Source organism: Haliaeetus albicilla, chromosome 22, assembly GCF_947461875.1.
Source record: "Haliaeetus albicilla chromosome 22, bHalAlb1.1, whole genome shotgun sequence".
Classification (NCBI taxonomy): domain Eukaryota; kingdom Metazoa; phylum Chordata; class Aves; order Accipitriformes; family Accipitridae; genus Haliaeetus; species Haliaeetus albicilla.
The window spans coordinates 21,606,422-21,628,670 of NC_091504.1; the positions used below are offsets into that span (position 1 = coordinate 21,606,422).

General features: G+C 39.6%; 1 protein-coding gene across 4 annotated transcripts in view; it reads left to right on the forward strand.

The window, feature by feature from the left end:
• Positions 1-22,249, forward strand: part of SDK1 (sidekick cell adhesion molecule 1) — a 419,203-nt gene that overhangs the window by 293,759 nt on the left and 103,195 nt on the right. For all 4 annotated transcript variants that reach the window (XM_069810300.1, XM_069810299.1, XM_069810302.1 and 1 more), the window contains 5 exons: positions 2,704-2,851; positions 3,717-3,857; positions 7,411-7,592; positions 15,757-15,872; positions 18,928-19,120. In XM_069810300.1, coding sequence (XP_069666401.1) covers positions 2,704-2,851; positions 3,717-3,857; positions 7,411-7,592; positions 15,757-15,872; positions 18,928-19,120 — 780 coding nt within the window. The remainder of the gene's footprint in view (positions 1-2,703; positions 2,852-3,716; positions 3,858-7,410; positions 7,593-15,756; positions 15,873-18,927; positions 19,121-22,249) is intronic.

The following is a 22,249-nucleotide window of genomic DNA, read 5'->3' on the forward strand; positions in this document are numbered from 1 at the left end:
TCTGCAATAGATCTAATGTGCAATATCAAATTAGAAATGATTTTTGAGGAATTTGCAATTAAGGCATGAATTGTAAGGTAGGTAGGGAAATATAGAAGAAATGCCTCTTGGTGAGTAACGAGTGTTATTAAATGTATCACAAGTGCATACAAAAATTCTTGACAGAACAAAAGTAATTTCTAAAACCCCCCAAATCACATTGTAAACTGGAGAGTAGCCTGTGAGATTCTTCATTTCCAATAAATTAACTTGGAGAGGAAATCAGAGTTAATTCAAAATACCCAATAACCTTAAGACGATGGACTGCTAAACATGGAAGTTTTTCAGACAGTAGCAATTACAGCGGAAGAGCAAGCAAGCAAAGCCCAGAGTACATTCTGGGCAGCTTAAGCTAAATGAAGGATTAGCACAGTCTGTTCAATCTAACAGAGGCTTATTTAATAGTTTGACCTGGCAAGTCTTTTGTCACCATGGAGCTTCTCCAGGCTTCCTAGGACAGGCGAGTGACAGTCATCCCTGGAGGAGAAGAGAGTCGGTGTTGAAATTTTTATGGCATGTTTCTGATGTCAGAATTGCTCTTCTCAGTGGTAAAACAAGCTTCTGTGCAATTCTGGGTTTTGTTGTGTATTTAAGGAGGGAGAACAGCCTTTCGAAATGTTTAGTTTATTGATTGTCAAAAAAAAAAGACTTGACATTTAAATTTTAAAGATACTCTGCACACTCACTGTATCCACTGCTCCATGAGTGAGCAAATCCTCCCCAAACCACCTTCCTTTACGAATCAGAGTGCCCAGGAGATGAATAGGCTTCGTTTATATTAGTTTTCAGTTTAATCTCTCTTCCTGCCAGATCTTTTATCTTCCACCAGGAGAGGAAAAAGAATTAATAAAGTATTCTACAGATGCAGCATATAAACAGAGCAAAGCCCCAAGGTGCTGAAGAGATTAATAGGCCCTGTTGTTGAATCAAACTGCTCACTACATTGAGTTGCTTGGGTTAAGCACTCTCAGGTGGTGTTTACACTAGCAGTAAACAAATGAAATGCTCTAGGAAATGGACCACTACCCAAGTAGCTCATACAAGGGTATTTCACTCTCTTGTTGGTGTCTGCTCTTCCATTTTCCTCAGGAAGCTGCTTCAGGCAACGTACTAAGTCAGCCATACCGTAACTTCGGCTTACCTTGATTTGTATTTGTGCACTCTGGCTGTAACAAGGTGAACAGTTGGTTGTGAAGTCTCAAGAGAAGCTTGATAAAATTCAGAAGGAACTAGGGTGCAAAAAAACTCCTAACCAATGCTTTTCTAGGTAGCGTAAATGTGCTTCCTCTCAGGTCTTTCTGAAAGAAGTTCAGCGTTCAGCTAAGATGAATTGCCATCAAGATCTTGCAGCCGAAGTGGCTGTTGGTAAATCATCAACACCTGGCAAGGACAGAACTTGACTGCTGTGCAAATGTCCCTCTCCAGCATTCCCAGTATTCTGCTGTGTCAGTTTTCCCGTTAAAAAAGACTTTGTTCTCGGAAAGCCGTTACTGGAATAAATGTATTTTGAGTAATTCAAAGATGCAGTGTTTATAGCCCAACTGGTGTCACACCCTAGAGGACTTAAACTGGCTAAGGAATCTGCCAGAAAAGCGCTAAATTAGTGGTTTACATCTTGGTGTGAAGTTTAGCAGCCTTCCACATTTGGGACATCTCATCTTCATTTTCAAGCAGACGTCTAGGTGACCTGCCAGGAGCTGCAGTGCACTTCTGATGAGCAACATGCACAGATACGTTGCCAAAATCTACAGCTAGCTCCTCAGTAATTTCCAGAAGTGTTAGTAATTTTGAGCAGGGAGCATGAAAACAGCTGGTATTATTTAAAAACTGAACAAATCTTTAAATTGGCTGATTCCATTGCTGTACTGTTGCAACACAGACCAAATGTCACTTCTCCCTGACTATTTCAGTCACGACTTTGGGGAGAATATGTGACACCAGGCTATGAAGAAAAGTCAGGATATTTAATTTTCAACGTGTTTCATTTCTGACCTCTTTGAAAACTTGAAAATGTAATTTGGGCATTAGAGGAGCTCGGTACGTCAAGTATGTGAACTGACAACAAGGGTTTTATAGTGCTGCCAGGGCTGTTTATACCAGGGAATCTTCCTAGGAAATTATTAGACCGAATGCCATATACTATCTCTGGGAAAAAAAATTGCAGACTTGTAGAATCCGCAGCAGAAGCTTTCTCAGGTCTTACAGCAAAGGGCTGATTTGGCAGAGAGAGTCACGCTTCTACACCTGCTTGCAAGCTGGGTAGGAAGATATTCCAAACTGACTGCGAATTTCATTACAGTCCTTCCACTAGAGCCACTCATGGGTGTGGTGTTGTAATGGCCTGCCAAACAGATGGGTTGTGAAATACACAGCCCATCTGTCTTTATCATGCTTGTTTCCTCTTTTATTAAAATGTTAATGAATATAGTTTTTATTTATTATGCCATGACATGTGCAGCATCACTTTCCAGTAGACAAATGTGCAATCTGCATAACCGTGTGGGCTGACAGGAAGGTTTCTTCTGCTGAAAAGAAACTTCTTCCCAAAGTTCCTCTGAGGAAAACAAGCACAAAGAGCTCGGAGCAGTCAGAGGCATTTTCTCACTTCTGCAGGGCTTTTAACAAGCACTTCCACCTTTTTTCACATGTAAATTACTCCAACAGATTCTCCCTGGAAGGTTCACCTATCAAATCTTGACCCAAAGATGACCAGTGTCACTGTGAGCGGACTGACTCCAGCCCGAACCTACCAGTTCAGGGTGTGTGCGGTTAACCAGGTGGGAAAGGGCCAGTACAGCTCTGAGACCAGCAGGTACAGTAAAAATAAATATGTGTCTACTAAAGGTGCGATAACGTAGGATTATTGGGAGGAAAAAACTGCTGATTGTTTGTCAGTGAATAAAATCAAGTTATCTTTTGCACAATAATTGGGGAACGGAGCCGTTAGCATTACCCAGGCCTCTGGAGAGTGCTCTGCAGCTGTCAGTAATTGGTGATAATGGCAATTCCACGATGCAGGATATCTGCACACAATGGGAGAGGTGCCCTCCTATTTCCAGAGTATCAGTTGAGCAGAAACTTGGAAATATTTTTGTGCTCTTGTGCAAAGCCACAGCAGTTAGCCCAGGAAGGAGTACAGCATTCACCCAATCACTGCAATGTCACTTCTGGAATTCACCCAGATGTGACATAGAAGGATGGCTTCATCAAATTTAGTTTCAAATGCATCCCCCTTCCTCTGTGAACCAAAGCTTGCTGTGAGCTTGAATTGCAGAACAGCTGAACTCTAAATGACTTTTTCAAAATGTAGGAGTTTGATATGAAAAATATTGAAAGAGCTGAAAGAAACAATTTGGAAGGAGTCACAGACACTGGACCTGAGCTCTAACTCATTCAGGCTTGTAATCTTTTTAAAGAGTTGTAGCAGCCTGGGTGATTCAGAGAGAATAAGGTTACCTCAGCTGTCTGTCTTGTTGCTTGCTTAACTGATTTCCTACTATGTTGATTTGTTGTAACTATTTCATCCATGTCTTCAGCAGTTCGATCAGCGTTATATTTCCTTCTAGTCATCAGACTTTGATAAAAGAAACTGGTTCACATGGAGTGGATACATGAAATAGAAATGTTGTCTATCATTTATTTCAACACCCACCTCCACCACATTCTTTTGTACTTAGGTTGATGCTACCTGAGGAGCCCCCCAGTGCCCCACCTAAGAACATAGTGGCCAGTGGGCGCACCAATCAGTCCATCATGGTCCAATGGCAGCCTCCTCCCGAGAGCGAACATAATGGAGTTCTTCATGGGTACATCCTAAGGTAAGTCATTTTCTAACCTGGAAAGTCTGGAGGTAGACCCGTGTGTGCATGAGGGAATTCAGAATGGTGTGACTTGAGAGCGTATTAAAAACTATTTCTAATTCTGTTAAATATATTAGTTATTATTTACAAATGCTGTGGCTGCCCTGGTTTATTACAGATGAGAAAACACCTCTGTTCAGGTGGCCACAAGGGTGCAGGCACTTAAATTCCAGCCTGTCTGTACTAGAGAGTCAGTGAGCTGGGGTACCTGTTGGCTACTCCGAATGGACTGCCTAAGTGGACTAGCTCCCAATGGAGACTCTCAACATCCAGATAGCCTTTTTCCATTTTCAAAGTGAAGTGAAGCACCAAGTCCTCAAAGTGTTCACATGGGAAGTTGGTACAGTGCAGCCTATGCATTGCAGGTGTATATTTGCTTATTACAGTCTCAGCTTCCTGCTAGAAAGGTTAATTAAATTTATCGAAGGCACAACAGGGCTCCTGCACTATGGAAGAGCGAGAATAGAATCAATAAACTTAAGGTTTGTGCCAAACAAAATGGAGAGAGGGAATGACAGGTCAGATGCTTTGTGGCAGACCTTGATTTGGTTTTGAAAATCTGTCAGCTGAGCAAGATTCTTTCAGCCCCACCTGTATTTATTAATGAGAAACAGATTCAGGCAGGTACCTGGGAGTCCTGAATACATCACGTCTTCCTGCTTACACAGGATTTATTGTGTTGGAAAGGGTGTTGCCACACTGAGAGACTTTGCAGAGCATTTCCCTTTTGTAATTTTTTGGGACTCAGTTATTCACTCCTACCCAATTCAACTACAGCTTACTTGCTCATTTGGCATCCTTGTCCTGCAGTGCTAGCAGCCAGCTAGGGCCGCACCTTTAGTAAGGGAGGCAGTATCTAAATTAGAGGTTTTGTGGGAAACTCCCAAGCATTGCACCACCACTGACATATTTCCAAGTGATGGCTACAGCCTATTGTAGGCAGGCTGCTGACATTTTTAATACAGTGTTCTCCAGACCTGCTAAAAGATAACTAAACGCTACAGTTTAAATGCCAGCATCCTGTTCATGCTGTGCTCCTACTTTTGCTGGCATAGATGGAAATGCTTTTGTGATGCTAAGAGTGTTGGTGAGCTCCCAAAATAGTGCTGGAAAGTTCCTTCTCTCTGCAGGCAGAGCTGAAGTCTGTTAATCTCCCTGTCACCTGCACAGAGCTTATTACAGTGGTGAGCCACTTGTGCAAGTGCCTGCAGTTTTAAGAGCTGTACTCAGTTTGAAAGCTGTGCTAGTCATCAGTGACAGGTGGGAAAAGGTGCTTTAACTTCTGTCTATAGCTAGAATCTTGTCATGAGACTTGGGTACCTATTTGCACAAGGTACAAGTGTTGTTTGTACAGTTCTTTCCTTCAAACTGGTCTACTCGACGATAGGATTAATTCCTTAGCTATTCCCAGTGAGTCTTACCCAGTCTCAGCATTAAGTACTTTGAGAAAGCAATCCCATAGCCTCCTAGTTCTGGCAATCTGTTTTCTCCATATAACAATTTCAATAATGTTTAACTTAAGTATTTTCTGCAACATCTATCAGCATAATTGATCCCTGTCCTCACTGTAACATCTCTTTCCATTTTAATAGAGGGTGATCATATTCATTATGCTCAATCTGTGAACATTTTTGATGTCTACGTGCTTTGTCTTGACTACAGAGCAGAGAAACCATTTATTTGACAGGAATTTAAGATTATCATATACAAGCACAACTGTCCCAGGTAATAAACCAGGCTGTTTTTCCAAGTCAAATTGTGTGGTCACAGCAATGTGCGCTGGAGAGAAGTCTTCCTGCACTGATTTCTGTAGAATTAGGGTATAAGAAAATGAAAACCACCATGCATCCCAGAGACCCAATGCTCAAGACATGCAAGATACTAAATGGATGGAACACCTGATCTTTAAAAGTGAAGGTACACTGCACAAGTCATACGGAGTATACATCAAAGTCCATGGTGAGAAAAATCATGAAGACATGACATTTCTGAACTGGCCTCCTTCCTCTCCCCTTTTTCTCACTGGCAGTATTGCATTTAGAGGACTGCCATGCTAACAGCACAATAGATTAAATCACAGGAGCGCTCTACTCCTTGTCTCCTAGGTGTGAGGCAAAACATTGCTGCACAAAGAATTGACTTTGCCAGGAAGCATACACCCTTCACAGGAGACAAAAGAAGGAAAAAGATAGATATTGCATAAAGTAGAAAAAGATCAAGACATTCAGTAAACTCAGCTGAGGGATGATATTTCTTTATTTCCATTTGTATTTCATAAATGAAATCACACCAGTGTAGCATTACAAATATTAAGTATGCCAAAATATGGTCAGGCAAGCAGGTCCTCAGCAGAAAATAGAGGGGTTGTCAGTGATTAAGAAGTGATCTCTTTATAAGAAGACTTTAGAACAAAAATCTATGGCTGAAATACACGAAGGTGTCTGGTTGTAGAAACTGCACCAATTTAACTTAGATTAATTTAAAATCAGACTGTAAGATGTCAAAGAAATTGTTCTGTGTCAATAAGCTTTTGGTGATTACTGTGAAGCAAAAGATGAGTAAGAGCGCATAAAAGCTGTGTGGTGAATAAAAATACAAATGTTTCCATATTTGTCTTTTTCATGGAATAGTAATGCCTTGTGCCCCTTACTTGGCCTCTGTTTTTCTGATTTTTTTGTGAATTAGCATATTGTTATCATCCATTGTACCATTTTCCTAAGGGAAGGAAAACAAACAGTATTATTCACATTCACAGATTTGCAAGGTTTGTTTTCTATAATTTAGTTCTTCTCCATGGTTTCTTGGCCTAAAGAGACACATCAAAGGGCGTCTGTTTTCTGCAATACAGTTTTTACCTGGGAAAATATATTCAGTGTTTCAGCTTCCCATGTCTCAGCAGAAAGTTTGTCAGGATGTTTACCGCTCCTCTGTATTTGGTACAGCCCTTCTCCTGACATTCCAATGCTTAACCAATCCTTCAGTCTCAACTATATTCCATCCTTATTTTAATCATTCTGTGAAGTAAATCCTGGTGGAAGCCAAAGACAGCAATGCCTGAGACTCTAGAAAGTCAGAGCCCTCTGAGCTCTTCCTTTTCAGATTTCAGAGGAGAAGGAAAAATACATTTCTCAAGCTGATTTACAGCAGCACCCTGATAAAAATCACATCTGGGCTATTTTTTCTACTAAATCACAGCTTTTACTAGACAAGCCACATTTAAAAAGCTGTAATTTTTCTGCAACCGTAAAACAGAATAAAATACCCGTTTTGTTTAGCCCTGAGCATGTAATCTCGGTGAGATCAGATTATAAATACTATAGCAGTCAAACATGATACGGTCTTATCAGGAGTTAGTGTGTTCTTTCTGATTATTTTTCATTATTCTTTGTATAATTCTGCTGTAAAAGTTTGCATATTGCCTCTTCACAAAGGAAGCTATTTTGCTAGTCAGGATATTTGCTATAATTGATACCATCTAATTAACTAGCAAATTTTGCTTCCCATATGGTAGGTATCGCCTGGCTGGCCTCCCTGGAGAATACCAGTATAAGAACATCACCAGTGCAGAAATTAACTACTGCTTAGTGAAAGACCTGATCATTTGGACCCAGTATGAAATCCAGGTGGCATCTTACAATGGAGCTGGGCTGGGAGCGTTCAGCAGACCTGTGACAGAGTACACTTTACAGGGAGGTGAGCAAATCCGACCAATATATCCTTTATAGCTACAGTTTATAGCACAATTTCCTGAAGAGATGCACTCTCTGATAGTCCCACCTAACAACTTGTAAAACGAACGGTCGTTTCAGTCAAATTTGATAGACAGCTTGGGATAAGAAACACCTACAAATTTCCAATGCCTAAGTAGAGACAAGACGAGACCCTGCTACTATCTCTGTTGTAGAAAAAGCTGTGAGTGAATTCAGAAATTATCTCTTTTTGTTGCCCCTTGTGATGACATGTTACCATACTTGCAGATCGGAGTTGGCCGCAGCGTAAGTAATAAATAGAAATGCTGAAGACGGCTGGGGTCCCGTGGAAGGGATTTATAGGTCGTGTGACAGGCAGGGGCTGAGGTTACTCTGCCGGGAGAGTCAGAGCGAATATGGCAGGGAATTGGGTTTATCGTGGTCAAGATATGCAGTACGCCACGTATGCAATATAGGAGACAAAAGCTGAGTAAACCAGCTGCATTAGTTCTGATAATCAGAGAATACCTTGTTTTAGAAATATGGAATAAATTGAAAGGGAACTGTAGGGAGAGAAATACAGCCTGTGGAGGAAGAGTGTTTTGTAGCATTTCAGGAATGGTGCAGACATTTGCGAAGAGGAAGATAAAATTATCTTTAAAGCCCTGATTTTTATGCTACAGCTCCTCCATGCCTTTCTGGTAAGTGCTTTAAGAAGAGCATAAATTACATCAACAAAAGGATATGTAATTACTTTTTACAACCAGTGTAAGGCATGTTTACACCTCTAGATTGGTATAAAAATCTGTAGGATAATTAAGTACCAGGCCCTTAAAGCTTTCATATATTCCCATAATTGCAGGGCTGTGCTGGATTCTGAGCGCTGGACAGTACATGGTCTCTACTTTATTGGTCGTAAAACAATTAAACTATTTTAAAAACTTGCAGATTTACAGTACATCAGTTAATTTACAATCAGTGAAGAATATGTAGTTGTTTCTTAATTGTTAGTAGGAGTACATTATAACATGATTAGATACAGTTTGAGGTGTAGGGAGATCTTTAAGAAAAGATTATTCATATGCAACACTAATTAACCACAACAATTAAAGAAGGAAGCTATCTATATTTTGTCTTAGGGCATGTAAAGTCTCACGGTTTAGAGGAGTCTAGACACACTCAACCTCTTTCTAGAAGTATTTATAGCAGACCTTGAAATGTTTTTCTTAAAGTCTTCTCCTTGCAGCCAGGATTAATGTTTTGTATCAAACTAAAGACCAGATCTCTGCTGAGAATTGGTTTGCACACAGAATTTGAATCTCTTCTGTGACTATGCTTGTAATTCATTACTTGGTTTATTTGCACATTTTAAGCTATCATAGCACCTTAACCTTCCATCTATTAAGACTCAGGTTTGGACTTCACACTCTTTTTCTTAAACCCTGCAATTGACTCTAATTTCCCTTGATATTATGTGCTGTTATTATCATCCTTTATTGATTGGCTGTCTGTTGTCATTTATAAGGATATAAATCCTCTGTTATAAATTAAGTGTAGTCAGTCCTGCATTCATATTAATCAGCAAGAGTGTTTAGACTGCAGGATAACCCGCAATGGCCTGTTTGTCTTTGTGTAGTTCCTGAATGCTCAATGGTGGGTAGACATAGAAAAAAAACTGGATATTTCTTATTTGCTTCGTATCAGTATTTAATAATAGCAGTAAATAACTACTTCATGGATGCTGCCATCTCCTAATGAATGCCTTGCTGGGTTTCTGTGCAAATCACCCAAATCATACGGTCTGTTCTAAAAAGAGTTTGAAGCCTTTTTACATTTAGAGTTGAAAAGGGAGGCTGGTTGGTATCGGTATCATTTGAAACTGGATTAATATCAAGTCTCCACACGTAATGCGCTAGTGTCCGAAACTCTGCTCCTTTATCTTTGTTGTAGTTGGGAAATGACAGAAAAATCCAGTGGCTGTTTCTTGCTCCAGAATGTCCTTCCTAAACCAAACCAGCAGGAGTAAGAAAAAGCCATGTGTAAAACTGGCTTGTAAATCATATTCTGATTTTAATATGAGTGGAGATAAATGTCAAAGACACACACTCCCATCCATCCCCCTCTCCTACTACCACCACCGCTGCCTCTATTCTGACGTGTATTAAATGATGTGAGCTATGCTGGCAAGAACCTGTCTGTCTGCAGATGAAAAATACCTGAAACACCTCATATTAATCAAGCGTCCTATGCAGTCAAAGCCTGGCAGGAAATGAACACTGGGAGCAGATCAACCCATTCGCAGAGGCAGATCAGCACATTGGCATCTTTGTCATAGGGAATGTTGTCTGGCCATATAAGCTGTGCATTTACACCAGAACCTAGTCTATTAATCCCTTATTAGTCCTCTGGCATTGCTTTAGCCACTGGTAACTAATCAGCTACTCAAAGCTCTTCAAAAATCACCAACTTCTAGAATGTAGCCAAACTCACAACATGCTGAAAGATCTAAACTTGTAGAGAAACTGGCACATAATGTCAGTTAGATAAAATGTCAGAAAGACTTACTGGCAAAGCACTGAACATCCTAGCACTAGGGTCAGACAGTTTGACTGTCTCTAAATCTTGAAAGTATCTTCAGAGTGATATTCAGCCTAATCCTTTGATGCTCTGTATATATAGGTCTTTATTCATCAGAGTTTCTCCAGCTATTCCTTACTTTGATGTTACTTTTCACAGGGATTTGTGCCAGCCTTCTGCATAGGGCAATTTTTACTTATTTAAACAGTGTCCTGCAGGACTTTTCATTGCCATATGAAAACCTGGAGTTTCCCAATACCTTTTCATATAAGAATAGCTTTGCGAGATGTATAAACATCTTTCTGGATGGTGATGATGTTGTCTCTGTACTATTGGACATGTTTACCTTTTCCTGCAGGTTGATTTGAGAAACCAGAAGCTTCCATCCTTTACTGTGGGTCTGTCCATTTTATCTCACTAGCATGAATACTTCTGAACTTCTCTGTCTTTGAAAAACTCCCACCACTCCTTAGATTTAGGCAAGGCAAGGTTTATGAGTAGAGACATAGCTTTCATTAGGCTCTTTGCATTGACATTAACCCTCTTTTGTTTCGACTTTAAGTGCTATATCTTTCTTTTGATGCATATCCCAAAAGCCAGTCTTATGTCCCAAAGTTCACAGGTCTTAACATGTAGTTCAATGTTGGTTTATTTTTCCCTTCTGTGCTGTGCATGGACACCTTGAAAGGCCAGGAAAGTCTAAGCAAAAGGCCCTTCCTGAATAAAAGAGTGGGAGAGTCATCAGACTAGTGAGTCTTGATGGTGTGGAGAGAAGGATAAAAGCAAGACGAGTCTGTTCAGCCAGGTCCGAAGTAGTTTCTTCCTCAGGCAGTAGGAGGTGAATCAGAGAAATTTATAAGACTGAGACAGAAGACCTAGAGAAAACCTGGTTAGCTGAAAGCTTCCTACTTTACGTAGGAAAAAAATCGTGAAAAAAGAATCTCTGAATAAGGAGTGTCCCCTGCAACCATTCAATTTTATCTCAATGAAAAGAGATTTCCCTTAGTTCTCCCTTGGGCTTTCTTGGCAAAAACATCTTAAAAGATCCTCGTTCACTTCCTTTGGGGAAGCTACCAACAGCCTTGGAGCATCCATGGCATTTTGGGCGCAGCTGCTCCTGTGCAGAAGCAGGTTGGAGTTGTGGCTGGATTTTGTGTTTTACCACTGTTGGGTGTCATTTGCCATCTACTGCCTTCTTTTTTTTTCTTTTTCTTTTTTTTTCTTTTTCTTTTTTTTTCTTTTTCTTTTTTTTTTCTTTTTCTTTTTTTTTTTTGTAAATTATTTCAAACATGGTGAAATTAGCAGTTGTCTCGCTGAGGCCCCTGGCCCCCAGCTCTTAATAAAGAAGTAAAATCTTGTCCTTGTGAGAGGCACGCAAGAAAAGAAGGCGGCATTTCCCAGCCGCAAGAAGCAAAACTCATCAGTTAGTGCCAAATCTCACACTACCGAATTTCAAATATCGGCATGCATAGAATTGCAGAGACCACTTTTTCTGTGCATCTGCTGCAATTCAGAGCACAGCAAAGGATGTCAGCCGGGAACGATGGGGAATGGGCTTCACAGAAGGAATTGCATGCCTCCGCGGCGGACTCTCCCCACCGCTGCAGCTTAGCACCTCAAGCCAGAGCATCAAAGCAACAACCAAATCTTCACCTAGAGGAAAACCTGCAGCTCCCCGAGCTTGCCTTATTGAGACGTGGGAGCTGCCGCCTCAAAGGTCAGGAGCTCCGGAGGAGCAGGAGACTTTTCTACAAGCCTCTGTTGAAGATCTATATTTAAGACCAGTAGTCTGGCTGTCAGAATCTCTGCGGGGTTTACATGCTATCTGCACATAGCTAGAGACAGAATAATTACATGTACACATGCTTAACCTTAATGCTTTCTCTCCTCTCAATTCTCTCATCAGCGAAACCCTTTTAATGGCTTTTATCTAGAGTGCTTCCATGACCTTTTCTACTTAGAATGCTTTGCATTAACTTGCAGTCCCGGGGGCTGAGCTCTTAACAGATTTCCAACCACGTGAACTTTATCGGGAAGAAAGTAACAGTTGTTTTTTTCTGACCAATTTGATCTGCAATTCCAAGATGGGTCCCAGATGGGTCTCCACTGCGAGATGGTTTAAGAACACTTGCAAACATGGTGAAGTACAGGTTTAAAAACTAAGCATGTAAATACTTGGAGATTACTCTTGAAACACCTATTTGACATTGGTAGCTTCTGTACCGCTCGACAACAAGAAATTGTAGGAAGCGGATAGATATCTACCACTAAATTAGAAAATCTTTTATGTGGACAGTCGCAGTTTCAGTAAGTTACTAACCATGATCTTGGAAAAGTATTTGAGTTTTGAAGTGACCAGAAGGTCAATTCTGATTTAGCTTCTGTCAAACTTCTTTTCTTTTTTTAAATGCAAAACTGTTCAGAAAGCCAAGGAAGTCTTTAATATCAGGACATAAAAGGAGAACTTTATACTGGCACTTTGAAGTAAATTTGAGATTATAATGCCAATATTTTACTGATTTAAAAATATAAAAATGTATTATATTATGTCTTCTGCAGTATAATTAAGCTTATGGATATCAGATGGACCACATTCTTTCCATCTTTTGAATGCATTCATTGCGATGCAGATGTTGATTTTTCAATAAAGGTGTCCAAAGAGGAATTGTAATATAAATCATGATTTCCAACATTCTGAAGGTTTTATGTTTTCTGTTCATAATTCTTACCATTTTTCTTCTTGTATCAGGAACTTTTTCTGCTATGATGGTTTATTCTTGTTTCAGGAAATTATTTTCTAATGAAAGAAAAATACTTTCCTTTTAAAAAGAAATAACTAATGCGTTTGGTTACTATAGATTTATAAATGTGGATAAACCTATCTTCAAGTGCTTGCCTGAGCTTTTTTGAGGACTGTAAGGGCTGCAAATGAAAACTTGGAGCTTGCTGATGCAGGTTTTTTCTTCTCAAAAAATTTGCAGTATTTTGAATTGTATCTAAAAGACTCATCAGACCCTTAGAATAAAATCCTTGTGATATTGAAATCACTGGAATTTTGCTATTCATTGTACAGCATCCATCGGATCCTCCACTAAAGAAAATAATGCCCACAGAAATGAAGCAGCAATGGGCATGCTAATCTGTGTTTCAGGAAAACGATAAAGGCAGTGGGAGTGTCCTGCTGGGATTGATTTACTGTTAACTCTCGGGTCACCTGTACGTGTTTCTTACGCTCTGGGAAAAACAGACTCTTCCTACCACTGCCCAAGTTCTGCATTTCTTCAAGTGTGGCTGTCAGTGGCGACACATGGGTTACGTGGAGATTTTCTGTACAATAATTGTGTTACAAAATCAACCTAGCACATATAAAAGCAGTTGTAATGTAGCAGTTCAACAGAAGGAAGAGGAATGAGTGGTGAGGATGATGCTCAGGTGATTTAACCTTCCTGACAGGAGATTAATCTATCAGTGATATCCCAGAGACTTTCTGATAACAAACTTGAAGGCTTCTAATACAATTTTCTTCTGCAATAACAAAATCTCTGGCAGCTACAATATCTGAATATGAAAATATGCAGGAAAATAAGAATTTTGATTTTAAAAAAATCTTATTCACTTTAACCATTAATTATACAAAGTATTGCACACAAAAGCAAATTGAAATATATCTTGTGGCTCTCAAACAGTTTCATCAAAGAACATGAATAAGAAAAAATACGTTTAGTAGTAGCCAAAGCTGTTGGTTATGACTGTAGAGAGATTTTAATATTTTTGACTGTATATCAGGATGATTTCGTGAATCTCTTAACTAAAAAAAAACTTTATGATGTCTACAGGTCATTAAGATAGTATTATAACCTTCCAAAAGCATATAGGGAATTACGATACATGTCAGGAAGTAGGGCCCAGATTCTAAGGAAAATTTAGAGCAGTATCAGATAAATTCTGGTTTTAGAACTCAGTAATTATGCGTAGTTCATAAATTGTGACATCAGGTTTTAAATTAGGGCAAGAAAATTCTGAATAATATGCAGTTTCTGAGGTTAAAAAAATGCACAGAGCTAAATTGTCAAGCCACGGTGTAGTCATCAGGGAGTTTTAGTGACACAGGGCATGAAAGTGGATGTTCTTGTCATTTCAGACTTGACATCTTTGAGGATTTCTCCATTTTTGTGTTGATATTTCTAGGTTGTGGATGTCTTTGATAAGTGTACACTGTCCTAGCTCTGTTGGCTGCACTCCTACTATAGCTTGTACAGCAGTTAAGAATAATGCCCCTTTATGTCTTTTTCAAACAAACATAGCTTTTGGTGGAAAAAGGGGCATTTTTACATTTTTGAGCTCAGTGTCTTGGATTTCTTCTCCATACAAAGACTCATCTTCCAAAAGTACTGTGAAGCTTTAAAAGTTTGTGACCTGTTTTTGAAAAGTATGGAGCAAACCACCATTTCTCAGTGGGAATTGTGGATACTTTTTAGAAGCAGAGGTCTTTGGGCTTTGGTAGAAATGTTCTCCTGGAAGCAGAAGGAACAAAGCTTTCCACTTGCGGATAGTTCCTCTTTTGTAGAATACAAATGCACATGGCTGTCAATAGGAATAATTGTGAAGCTTTATTAAACTTATTTTATAGGATTCAAAGGGTATTAGTCCATTTTTTATACTCAAATAGCAGTTTTCTTCTTAAACTTACTATAAGCTTGGTAATTTCAGAAAAGAAGACCTATTAGTATTCTTTCCTCTGAGAGCTATAGAAATGACATCCTAAAGCAATAAGTTGAAGAAATTGCCTGGAAGGTATTTAAAGAGACATTATATTAAATGACAAAATGTGTAGGTGTTATTTTTTGTTGTTTGAAGGCAGTATGCTTTTATGTTCTATGCTTTCTTTTGTATTGAGAAAACATCTGTCTAATTAAATACTTGGCATAAAATGTTTATGCAACTTTTAGTAGATTAGAGGGTGTATTGACTCAGAATGTATATAATCAATTCAATATACATGAATGCGTATCATATCAAGATAAAACGAGAACATCTCCAGTTCCCAAGAAAAATCCTTATTGCATGTGATATGACTGGTCCTAATTCTTTAAGCAGCAGTAAATAATAAACAGATGCTGTTGCCAGAGTATAATTCACAATTAGAACTTTAATTGTGTGGACTCCATGTTTGCTTGGCTGATCTGGGGAATTCTGCAGTTTCAAAAGACTCGAGAAATTTCTTTCTGAAACTGTTCATTCTCTGTGCAGTCACGGATAATTGAAAGAGATGTGTTCACCTATCATTACCTAGCTTCTGTCTCAAGTCTTTATGAGAAACTCATCTGTGGAATAATAAGCTTCAGAAATCATTTCATCCCCTCCCCTTGAAAGAATCTCCAATACAGAATGAGAAATTAACCCAATTACCCTTCTTTCCAAATCATTGCTGGTTACTGTTTCACAAGAAGTACATCCTTCTCTCAAGGTTGTTATTACTTTGTGACTCGCGAGTGGCAGTCAGTGGGTTCCGTGTTCATCTTTCTCTTTCGTCCCCTCATCCATCCTCTGCTCTGTTTTATTCTGTTTCCCTCTCTGCTGACTGGGAGCAGTGCCTACAGCTCCGCCACAGAACGTGCAAGTCGAAGCCGTGAACTCCACAACCATCCAGTTCCTCTGGAACCCTCCACCCCAACAGTTCATCAATGGCATTAACCAAGGGTACAAGGTAAATGGAAACAAGATTTCTGTGACTTAAATTAATGTTTGCCTTAACAGTCCTGGTATATAACAGACGTTGAAGCTAATAAGCTCTGAATCTCCAAAGTGACTGTATATTTTCAGGGGTATCTTACACGGGTAACATGGAGAGAAGTGAGCAGTCGTTGCTCCTAACATTTGCAACTTATGGAAGTTCTGAAAAGGGATTGTGTCAAAGGCTAGAAGTCCTAATACCTTTGTCATTTACCTGGAGAGTTTCCAAAGCCACAAAACCAGTTCAACGTCAAACAGTTTGGAAAGTCAGCACAGGAGATATGTCATTGTGCCACTGAAAATCAACCTTGAGATTTCTATTTACTCTAATGCAAAATTCCCATTCATTTCATTAGGAGCCAAGACACCGCACTAAACATTTGTCTTAACTTTCCCACTGTGATGATTTGGGAGATAGAAGAATGTAAAAGTCATTAATCATGCTTGATGGCACAGAGTTAGCATGATAAGTCCCTGTTGATGGGGCAACTGGCAATATCTATTACAGTACGCAGAGCAGAGAGTGCTTAACAGAGCACTTGTTGGTACTTTGACCAGTGGAGTGTATGCTAAGAAGGCAGCTGGAGTGGTTTATTTCTGTCTCTCAGGAAGGACTGCTTAATAGAAACTCCTTCAATGGTTCAGCAGCAGGGGCATAATAAATGAACAGTTTAAAAACATTCATGGGAAGAACAAAGAGAAATCTTGTAGGAATGGCAGCACAGGAAAAGGGAAGACAGGTATGTTTTATGAGCAGGGAGGAGGAAGGTTGATTTAGGTGTTGGGTGAAGGAATGTTGAATGGGCTGAGAAGGATGTGTAGTTCAGAAGACAAGCTGTGAATTGAGGGGTTGTAGGTGGATTTAAGAAGTTTCAGAAGACTTGGTCCTTCTCTAGGAAGGTTTCAAAGTGATGGAGAAACTGTGAGAAATGCATGGGAGTTTTGGTATTTTTGCCCAGATTTATATATTTCTCAGTGGTGGTTTCAGAATCCCGCTGCTGAACTACTATATACATGTAGATGTGTATGTTTGTTTTTCCCAGAGATAGAATCAGCTCTCAAGACTAGGTGACTGACAGGGCTGCAGGAGTATATCCTGAAACCTCGGGAAGTAGTACTTGGCTTCTCTTCAGACTTTGGAGAATAAAAGCACTTTTGGGGCTTGGTGGACTGCAATGCACTGTAATTTTCTGGTGCAAGTCCAAGCAAGGTGAGCTCAGTCAGATTTGCAAAAGTCATATTTCAGATTTTTATTCTTTGTTTTATTCAGAGTTTCAGTCTAAAGATCCTTAGTCTCATCTCATAGCTACCTCTAATTTATGTTTCAGTTTCTTTAGCAATGGTATAAAATAACTAAAATCATAATTTGTGTCTGTCAGTGGTCAGTGAAAACTTTTGAAATGATCCAAATTTCTCTTTCTGTGCATTTCTTTGATTGCAGTAGATTGCAACAGCTTTACCGTTCCTGTTTCTCATAGGTATTGCGAATTGCAGTATTGAAGACTGTGTGAGAGTATTTCTGTCAGTTACTTCCACAGCATAGTTTTTTGTATGATTTATATATTACTAGCAGTCAAAGCTAGGCCTTTGTTTTTCTTAAGAATTAAACCCATTTTTCCTTTAACTGACAGAATTGTTCACCTGTATTTTCTGCACGTTTCCTGAAGAACATGCAGTGAAATGTACTAAAAAAAGAGAATTTCAGTCCTCCGAAGTTATAAATGCCAATTGTAATCCACAAAGGTGATTTAGAAAAGAAAATAAAACTTACTATCCCATCAATCATTTTCAATTTTTATCTTTTCTTTGAAATTTATTTGCATTTCAAGAAGTTGTAAAATGCACCTTTTCAAATATGAAATATTCCTAACAAAATTACTCCTTATAGTCCTCTAACTGTGCTTTCTGATTATCAGAAACTATAGACATTGGCTAAATGTGTCAAATATGGCTCATTAATTTCAGGCATCTATTCATGTTTATGAGCCTGAAATCAATATAAGTAGCACAATTTACACAGATACTGACTAAGGCCTAGAATGTTAACATGCTTATATAAGCCACACGATAAGGATTTTTGAACAAAATAAAAATTTCATAAGCACTTTAAAGCTTTAGACCGCTAAGCTGTTAAGGCGATTTCAAAAATTGTTTTAAAGTTTCAAAGTATTTGTCAAAAATGAATTTTTTAAGTCCTCATTTAGGTACCTACACATAAGGTACTCCACTCTAAAAACTATTGATCACCCAGAAGATCCACTGAGATGAATGAAACCTGGAAGAGCTAAGCACATCTAACAAGCACGCTATTTCAAATCCATGAAGATGTCTTCAGGAGTCTAACTTTTGGGACCCAGGTGTTGAAAATTGTAGTAATCATCTTTACAATCATTTTCTATTCTTTCTGTAGTTCCAGAACCACTTGAATCATTCACAGCATGGATATCCCCAAACCACTGAACGGTGCGATACCCGTAGCGTGTTAGACTGGGCTGGTCAATGGGGGGCTGGGGGGGCTGCGGGAGGGGAAGACGACGTGTCGTCACCCCCCCACCCCCCTTTATCCCACTACCCTCCCCAGGCAGCCAGTGGGATCGTTAAAGGAATCCCCAAATAAGATAAAACATTTATCTCAGCGTAGCACTGAAAGTACTTTTCTTCCATCAGCTTCCTTTCAGCAGCAGAGACCGTCCAGGCTGGTTGGAGCAGCCCAGAGAGAGACAAAAGACTTGTGTCATACAAATAATAATTCGCAATAATCTTGGCATTGTTCAGTAGCAGACATTGAGAACTGCAATACCTCCACGGTATCAGTATGTCCCCCGTCACCAGTGAGTATTATACACATCCCTCCAGTTATCACAGCAACAGCGTTACATCCATCTGTTCAGCGTCAGAGCTGACAGTAGTTGAACAGCATTGCTTGGTTTTTTTACAATCAGATTAAGATGGTTTTGGCAGCCAAGCATACTTTGACGCCAAATAGACACAACTTGTAATGAGAGCTCATCTGTGTTTAAATTTTCTAGCTCCTAGCCTGGCCGGTGGATGCTCCGGAGGCTGTGGCTATGGTCACCATTGCTCCAGATTTTCATGGTGTTCATAGCGGCTGCATCACCAACCTGAAGAAATACACTACTTACTATACATCGGTTCTGTGTTTCACCACACCTGGCGATGGACCACGAAGCCCACCCCAGCTCCTGCGCACCCTTGAAGACAGTGAGTAGTCAGCACTGGTAGAGAATGTCAGTGCTCGGATTTTGTCTGGTTGGATATAAAAGACAGAATTTTCAAATCTGGGGGCTTAAAATTTGACCTCAGGTTCCCAGTCAGTTTGCAATCTCTTGTCAAGTTACTTTGCATCAGACGATGACCCCAGCCAGTTGTCCGTGTGTGTTCTTTTAGCCTGTGGCAAATGAATAATATTTGATACTTTTTTTCATTATGGACTAAACGTGGATGAATTTTTTTACACTGGTCAGAAGCTGAAACCTTCATAGTCTGGTTCAGCTAACACACGACGTGTTGTTTATGTCTGTGAACCCTTATGCTCTTAAATCCATGTTCAGGCATCCAAATAAATGTGAATCGATCTTCTGAGGAACTGAGCACTGGAATTTCCTGTGGAGGTCAATGATTAATTTACAATTTTTTCCTTCTGTTACTCAATATATTGAAAATGTCTGTATCTCTATTATATTGCAAGTGTTTCTATAAAAGAACCAGGATCATAACAATGCAGTAACTTTTATTCTGCAAAACTGGAGTCAGGATGAAGTATAATGAGATGGATAGTTTAGCATATAAATTATTTCCTGCATCAGAAAATGTTTTGGCCTCTGTGGCCCCTTGGAAGTGTTTGTTCAAGACATATTTGGGACTAGCAAGTCTCACGTGTGTCTGATGCAGATAACAACTAAATTGCAGTGGCTCTCACAGCTGACTGTGTCCCCACAGCGATCTTGGCTCTGGCCGGTGCTTCAGTATCTTCCTGTCACAGAGCATCATAAACACTGCTGCACATTTACAAATCCAAATCAAAATTAAAAAATGTCTAATACATCCATTAAGGTATTGTTTTTAGAAATACTAATTTGCCTTAATAGGGATCTTTTAGGTTAGTCAATGTTCCCATCAAGAAAAATCTGATTGTCATTAACCTTCACAGAAGCGAGGCTCAAAGTGCTAATCCAGTTTTTCATGAGATACTCTTGAAGGAATATGAAGAAAATTAAATACTTTCTCATGGATTTTTCTTTTGTGGTTAGTCTCCTCCATGTGCTAGACCTGTGCCCCAAGAGCAGATTGTAAACTTAAACCTTTGCTCTTCAGAAGATCTCAGAGATGGCAATTTAACTACCAGGAATCTATGTGAACCATTAATATGAACTCATATTTGTTTATCTGGGGTTAAATCAAAAGGCATGGAGGAAAAAGAAACATGCATTAGGTTCCTGTGTGTATTAACTTTTATGCCTGTGTTTGTAAGGAAATGAAGCTTTTGACAACCATGGCTTGTAAATGTAATTGACTGTCTGTCTGAGGTCCATCTGTCTTTCTCCCTCCAACGACATTTGAACCTTGTGGCTAATTTCATTGAGTACAGAAGGGTAGGAAACCAAAGATAAGAGACTCCTAAGATTTCATGAAAATTAATCAACTGGGAAGAGGAGAGAGACTATTAATATTTCTGGCTGCAGAAATGAGCCTTAAAGACTTCGCACAAAGTGGGAGAAGGTGCACAGTCAAGACATTGAGAGTGTCTCAGGGAAATGAGATCACGTGCCATTTTAAGCACAAGAAAATTCCATCATGGAACGTAAAATGAGAGAAAGCGACCCTTGTATTTTGTAAAACATTTAAAACATTTCTTGGTATATGCAGCTGTATGCTGCAAGGAGCCTCAGAAGTAGTGAGGAGCAGGATTTTTTTTTTCTTTTTTTTTTTATCCTTCAGAATTGCTTTCCTCGGTTTTCATGGTGACTGAGAAATTAAGTGCAGGATGGTGTAATGCATCTTTGCAGAGAACTTGTTGAATCTAAGTTGCTTCAGGATTTATGTGGTGGGAAAAAAGATTCGAAAGGACTGTCATTCATGTTCTCAGGTGATAATTTTCTGTCTGTATAGCAAAGTTAGGCAATCTTTTAGACAAAAAATAGTGCAAACAGACCTGTTTGCTGATGAACTGTAGGTCAAATAAAATCTGACATCCAGTCAGAAGCATTGTGTCCTGGCTTGGAGTAACCTGCACCTGTTTTTCATTATAACATTAAAATTGGACTGCAACTGCAGGAGCTAATTGGAGTAAAGCTTTGCGAGTATGCGGTTTGCATGTCTGCAGATACATGGTCCTGAATAGTGCATAATTGCTGTGCTCTTGTTGGGTATTCCTGAGGTCGCTACCAGATCAGCAGTTCTTTCTGTAACGCTTTCACTACTAGATACCGCAGAATGGATCTGGAAACTTTCCTCACTAGGATTGCAGAATTGCAAATGTGGTTGTAGCCGACCTACTGGCAGGCTTTGGGGGTTTTTTATCATAGCTGGAGGGGAATGAGAAACTGGACTAAAGTGAAGAGGAAACAAAATATGAAATTGCAGACGAGAAATTGCCAACTGATGTCAGTGGAGCTGGAGGATACTCGGGCAGGGATCCAATGACAGAAGCACAGTGAATATAAAGTGAACAAAACTCCTTTTTCCAGTACATCGATTGAAGACAGAACAGCAGTTGGATCAAAAATCAGTCAGGATGTCTTCCTTGAAGATCAAAATTGAGGGAGGATGGCATATTCTTGACAGTCATTCCATTTTATGCTCTTTCATTGCACACTAGGGAGCTGAAATTTTTAAGAGCTCTTGAACTACATCATAAAAATCCTTTAAAAGTTTCACACACTTGTATTCATTTTACAGAAGACAGTTGCCATTATGTCGGACGTTTTTAGAGTTGTTTGGAGAGAACCTCCCCAAGCAGTGGCTCGGTGACTCTGTCCTTGGTTTGACCTTGCATAGGCCAAACGTTCTTTCCAGGTGAGGGGGATGCCGGTGGTGTTGCTACACACCTAAGGCCAGATAAGCTCCACGCAGCAGCACAGGTAAATGCCGCATGCTGTCATTGAGGGAAAACAGCAAACGCAATCTCTTCCAGGATTGCCAGCTTGATTGTTCTAATTAGATTAGATCAAGAAAAGAGGCAGAGAACAAGTTGCGTGCAAGTCTCCTGCTGCCACTCTCTTTAGTTCTCTGCACAGTTAGGATGATGACTGGATAAAATAATTTATGTGATGATAGCCAGAGTGCTTCTTAACACCTTGCGTTCTCCCCTCTCCCCTGCAGCTCTCACTG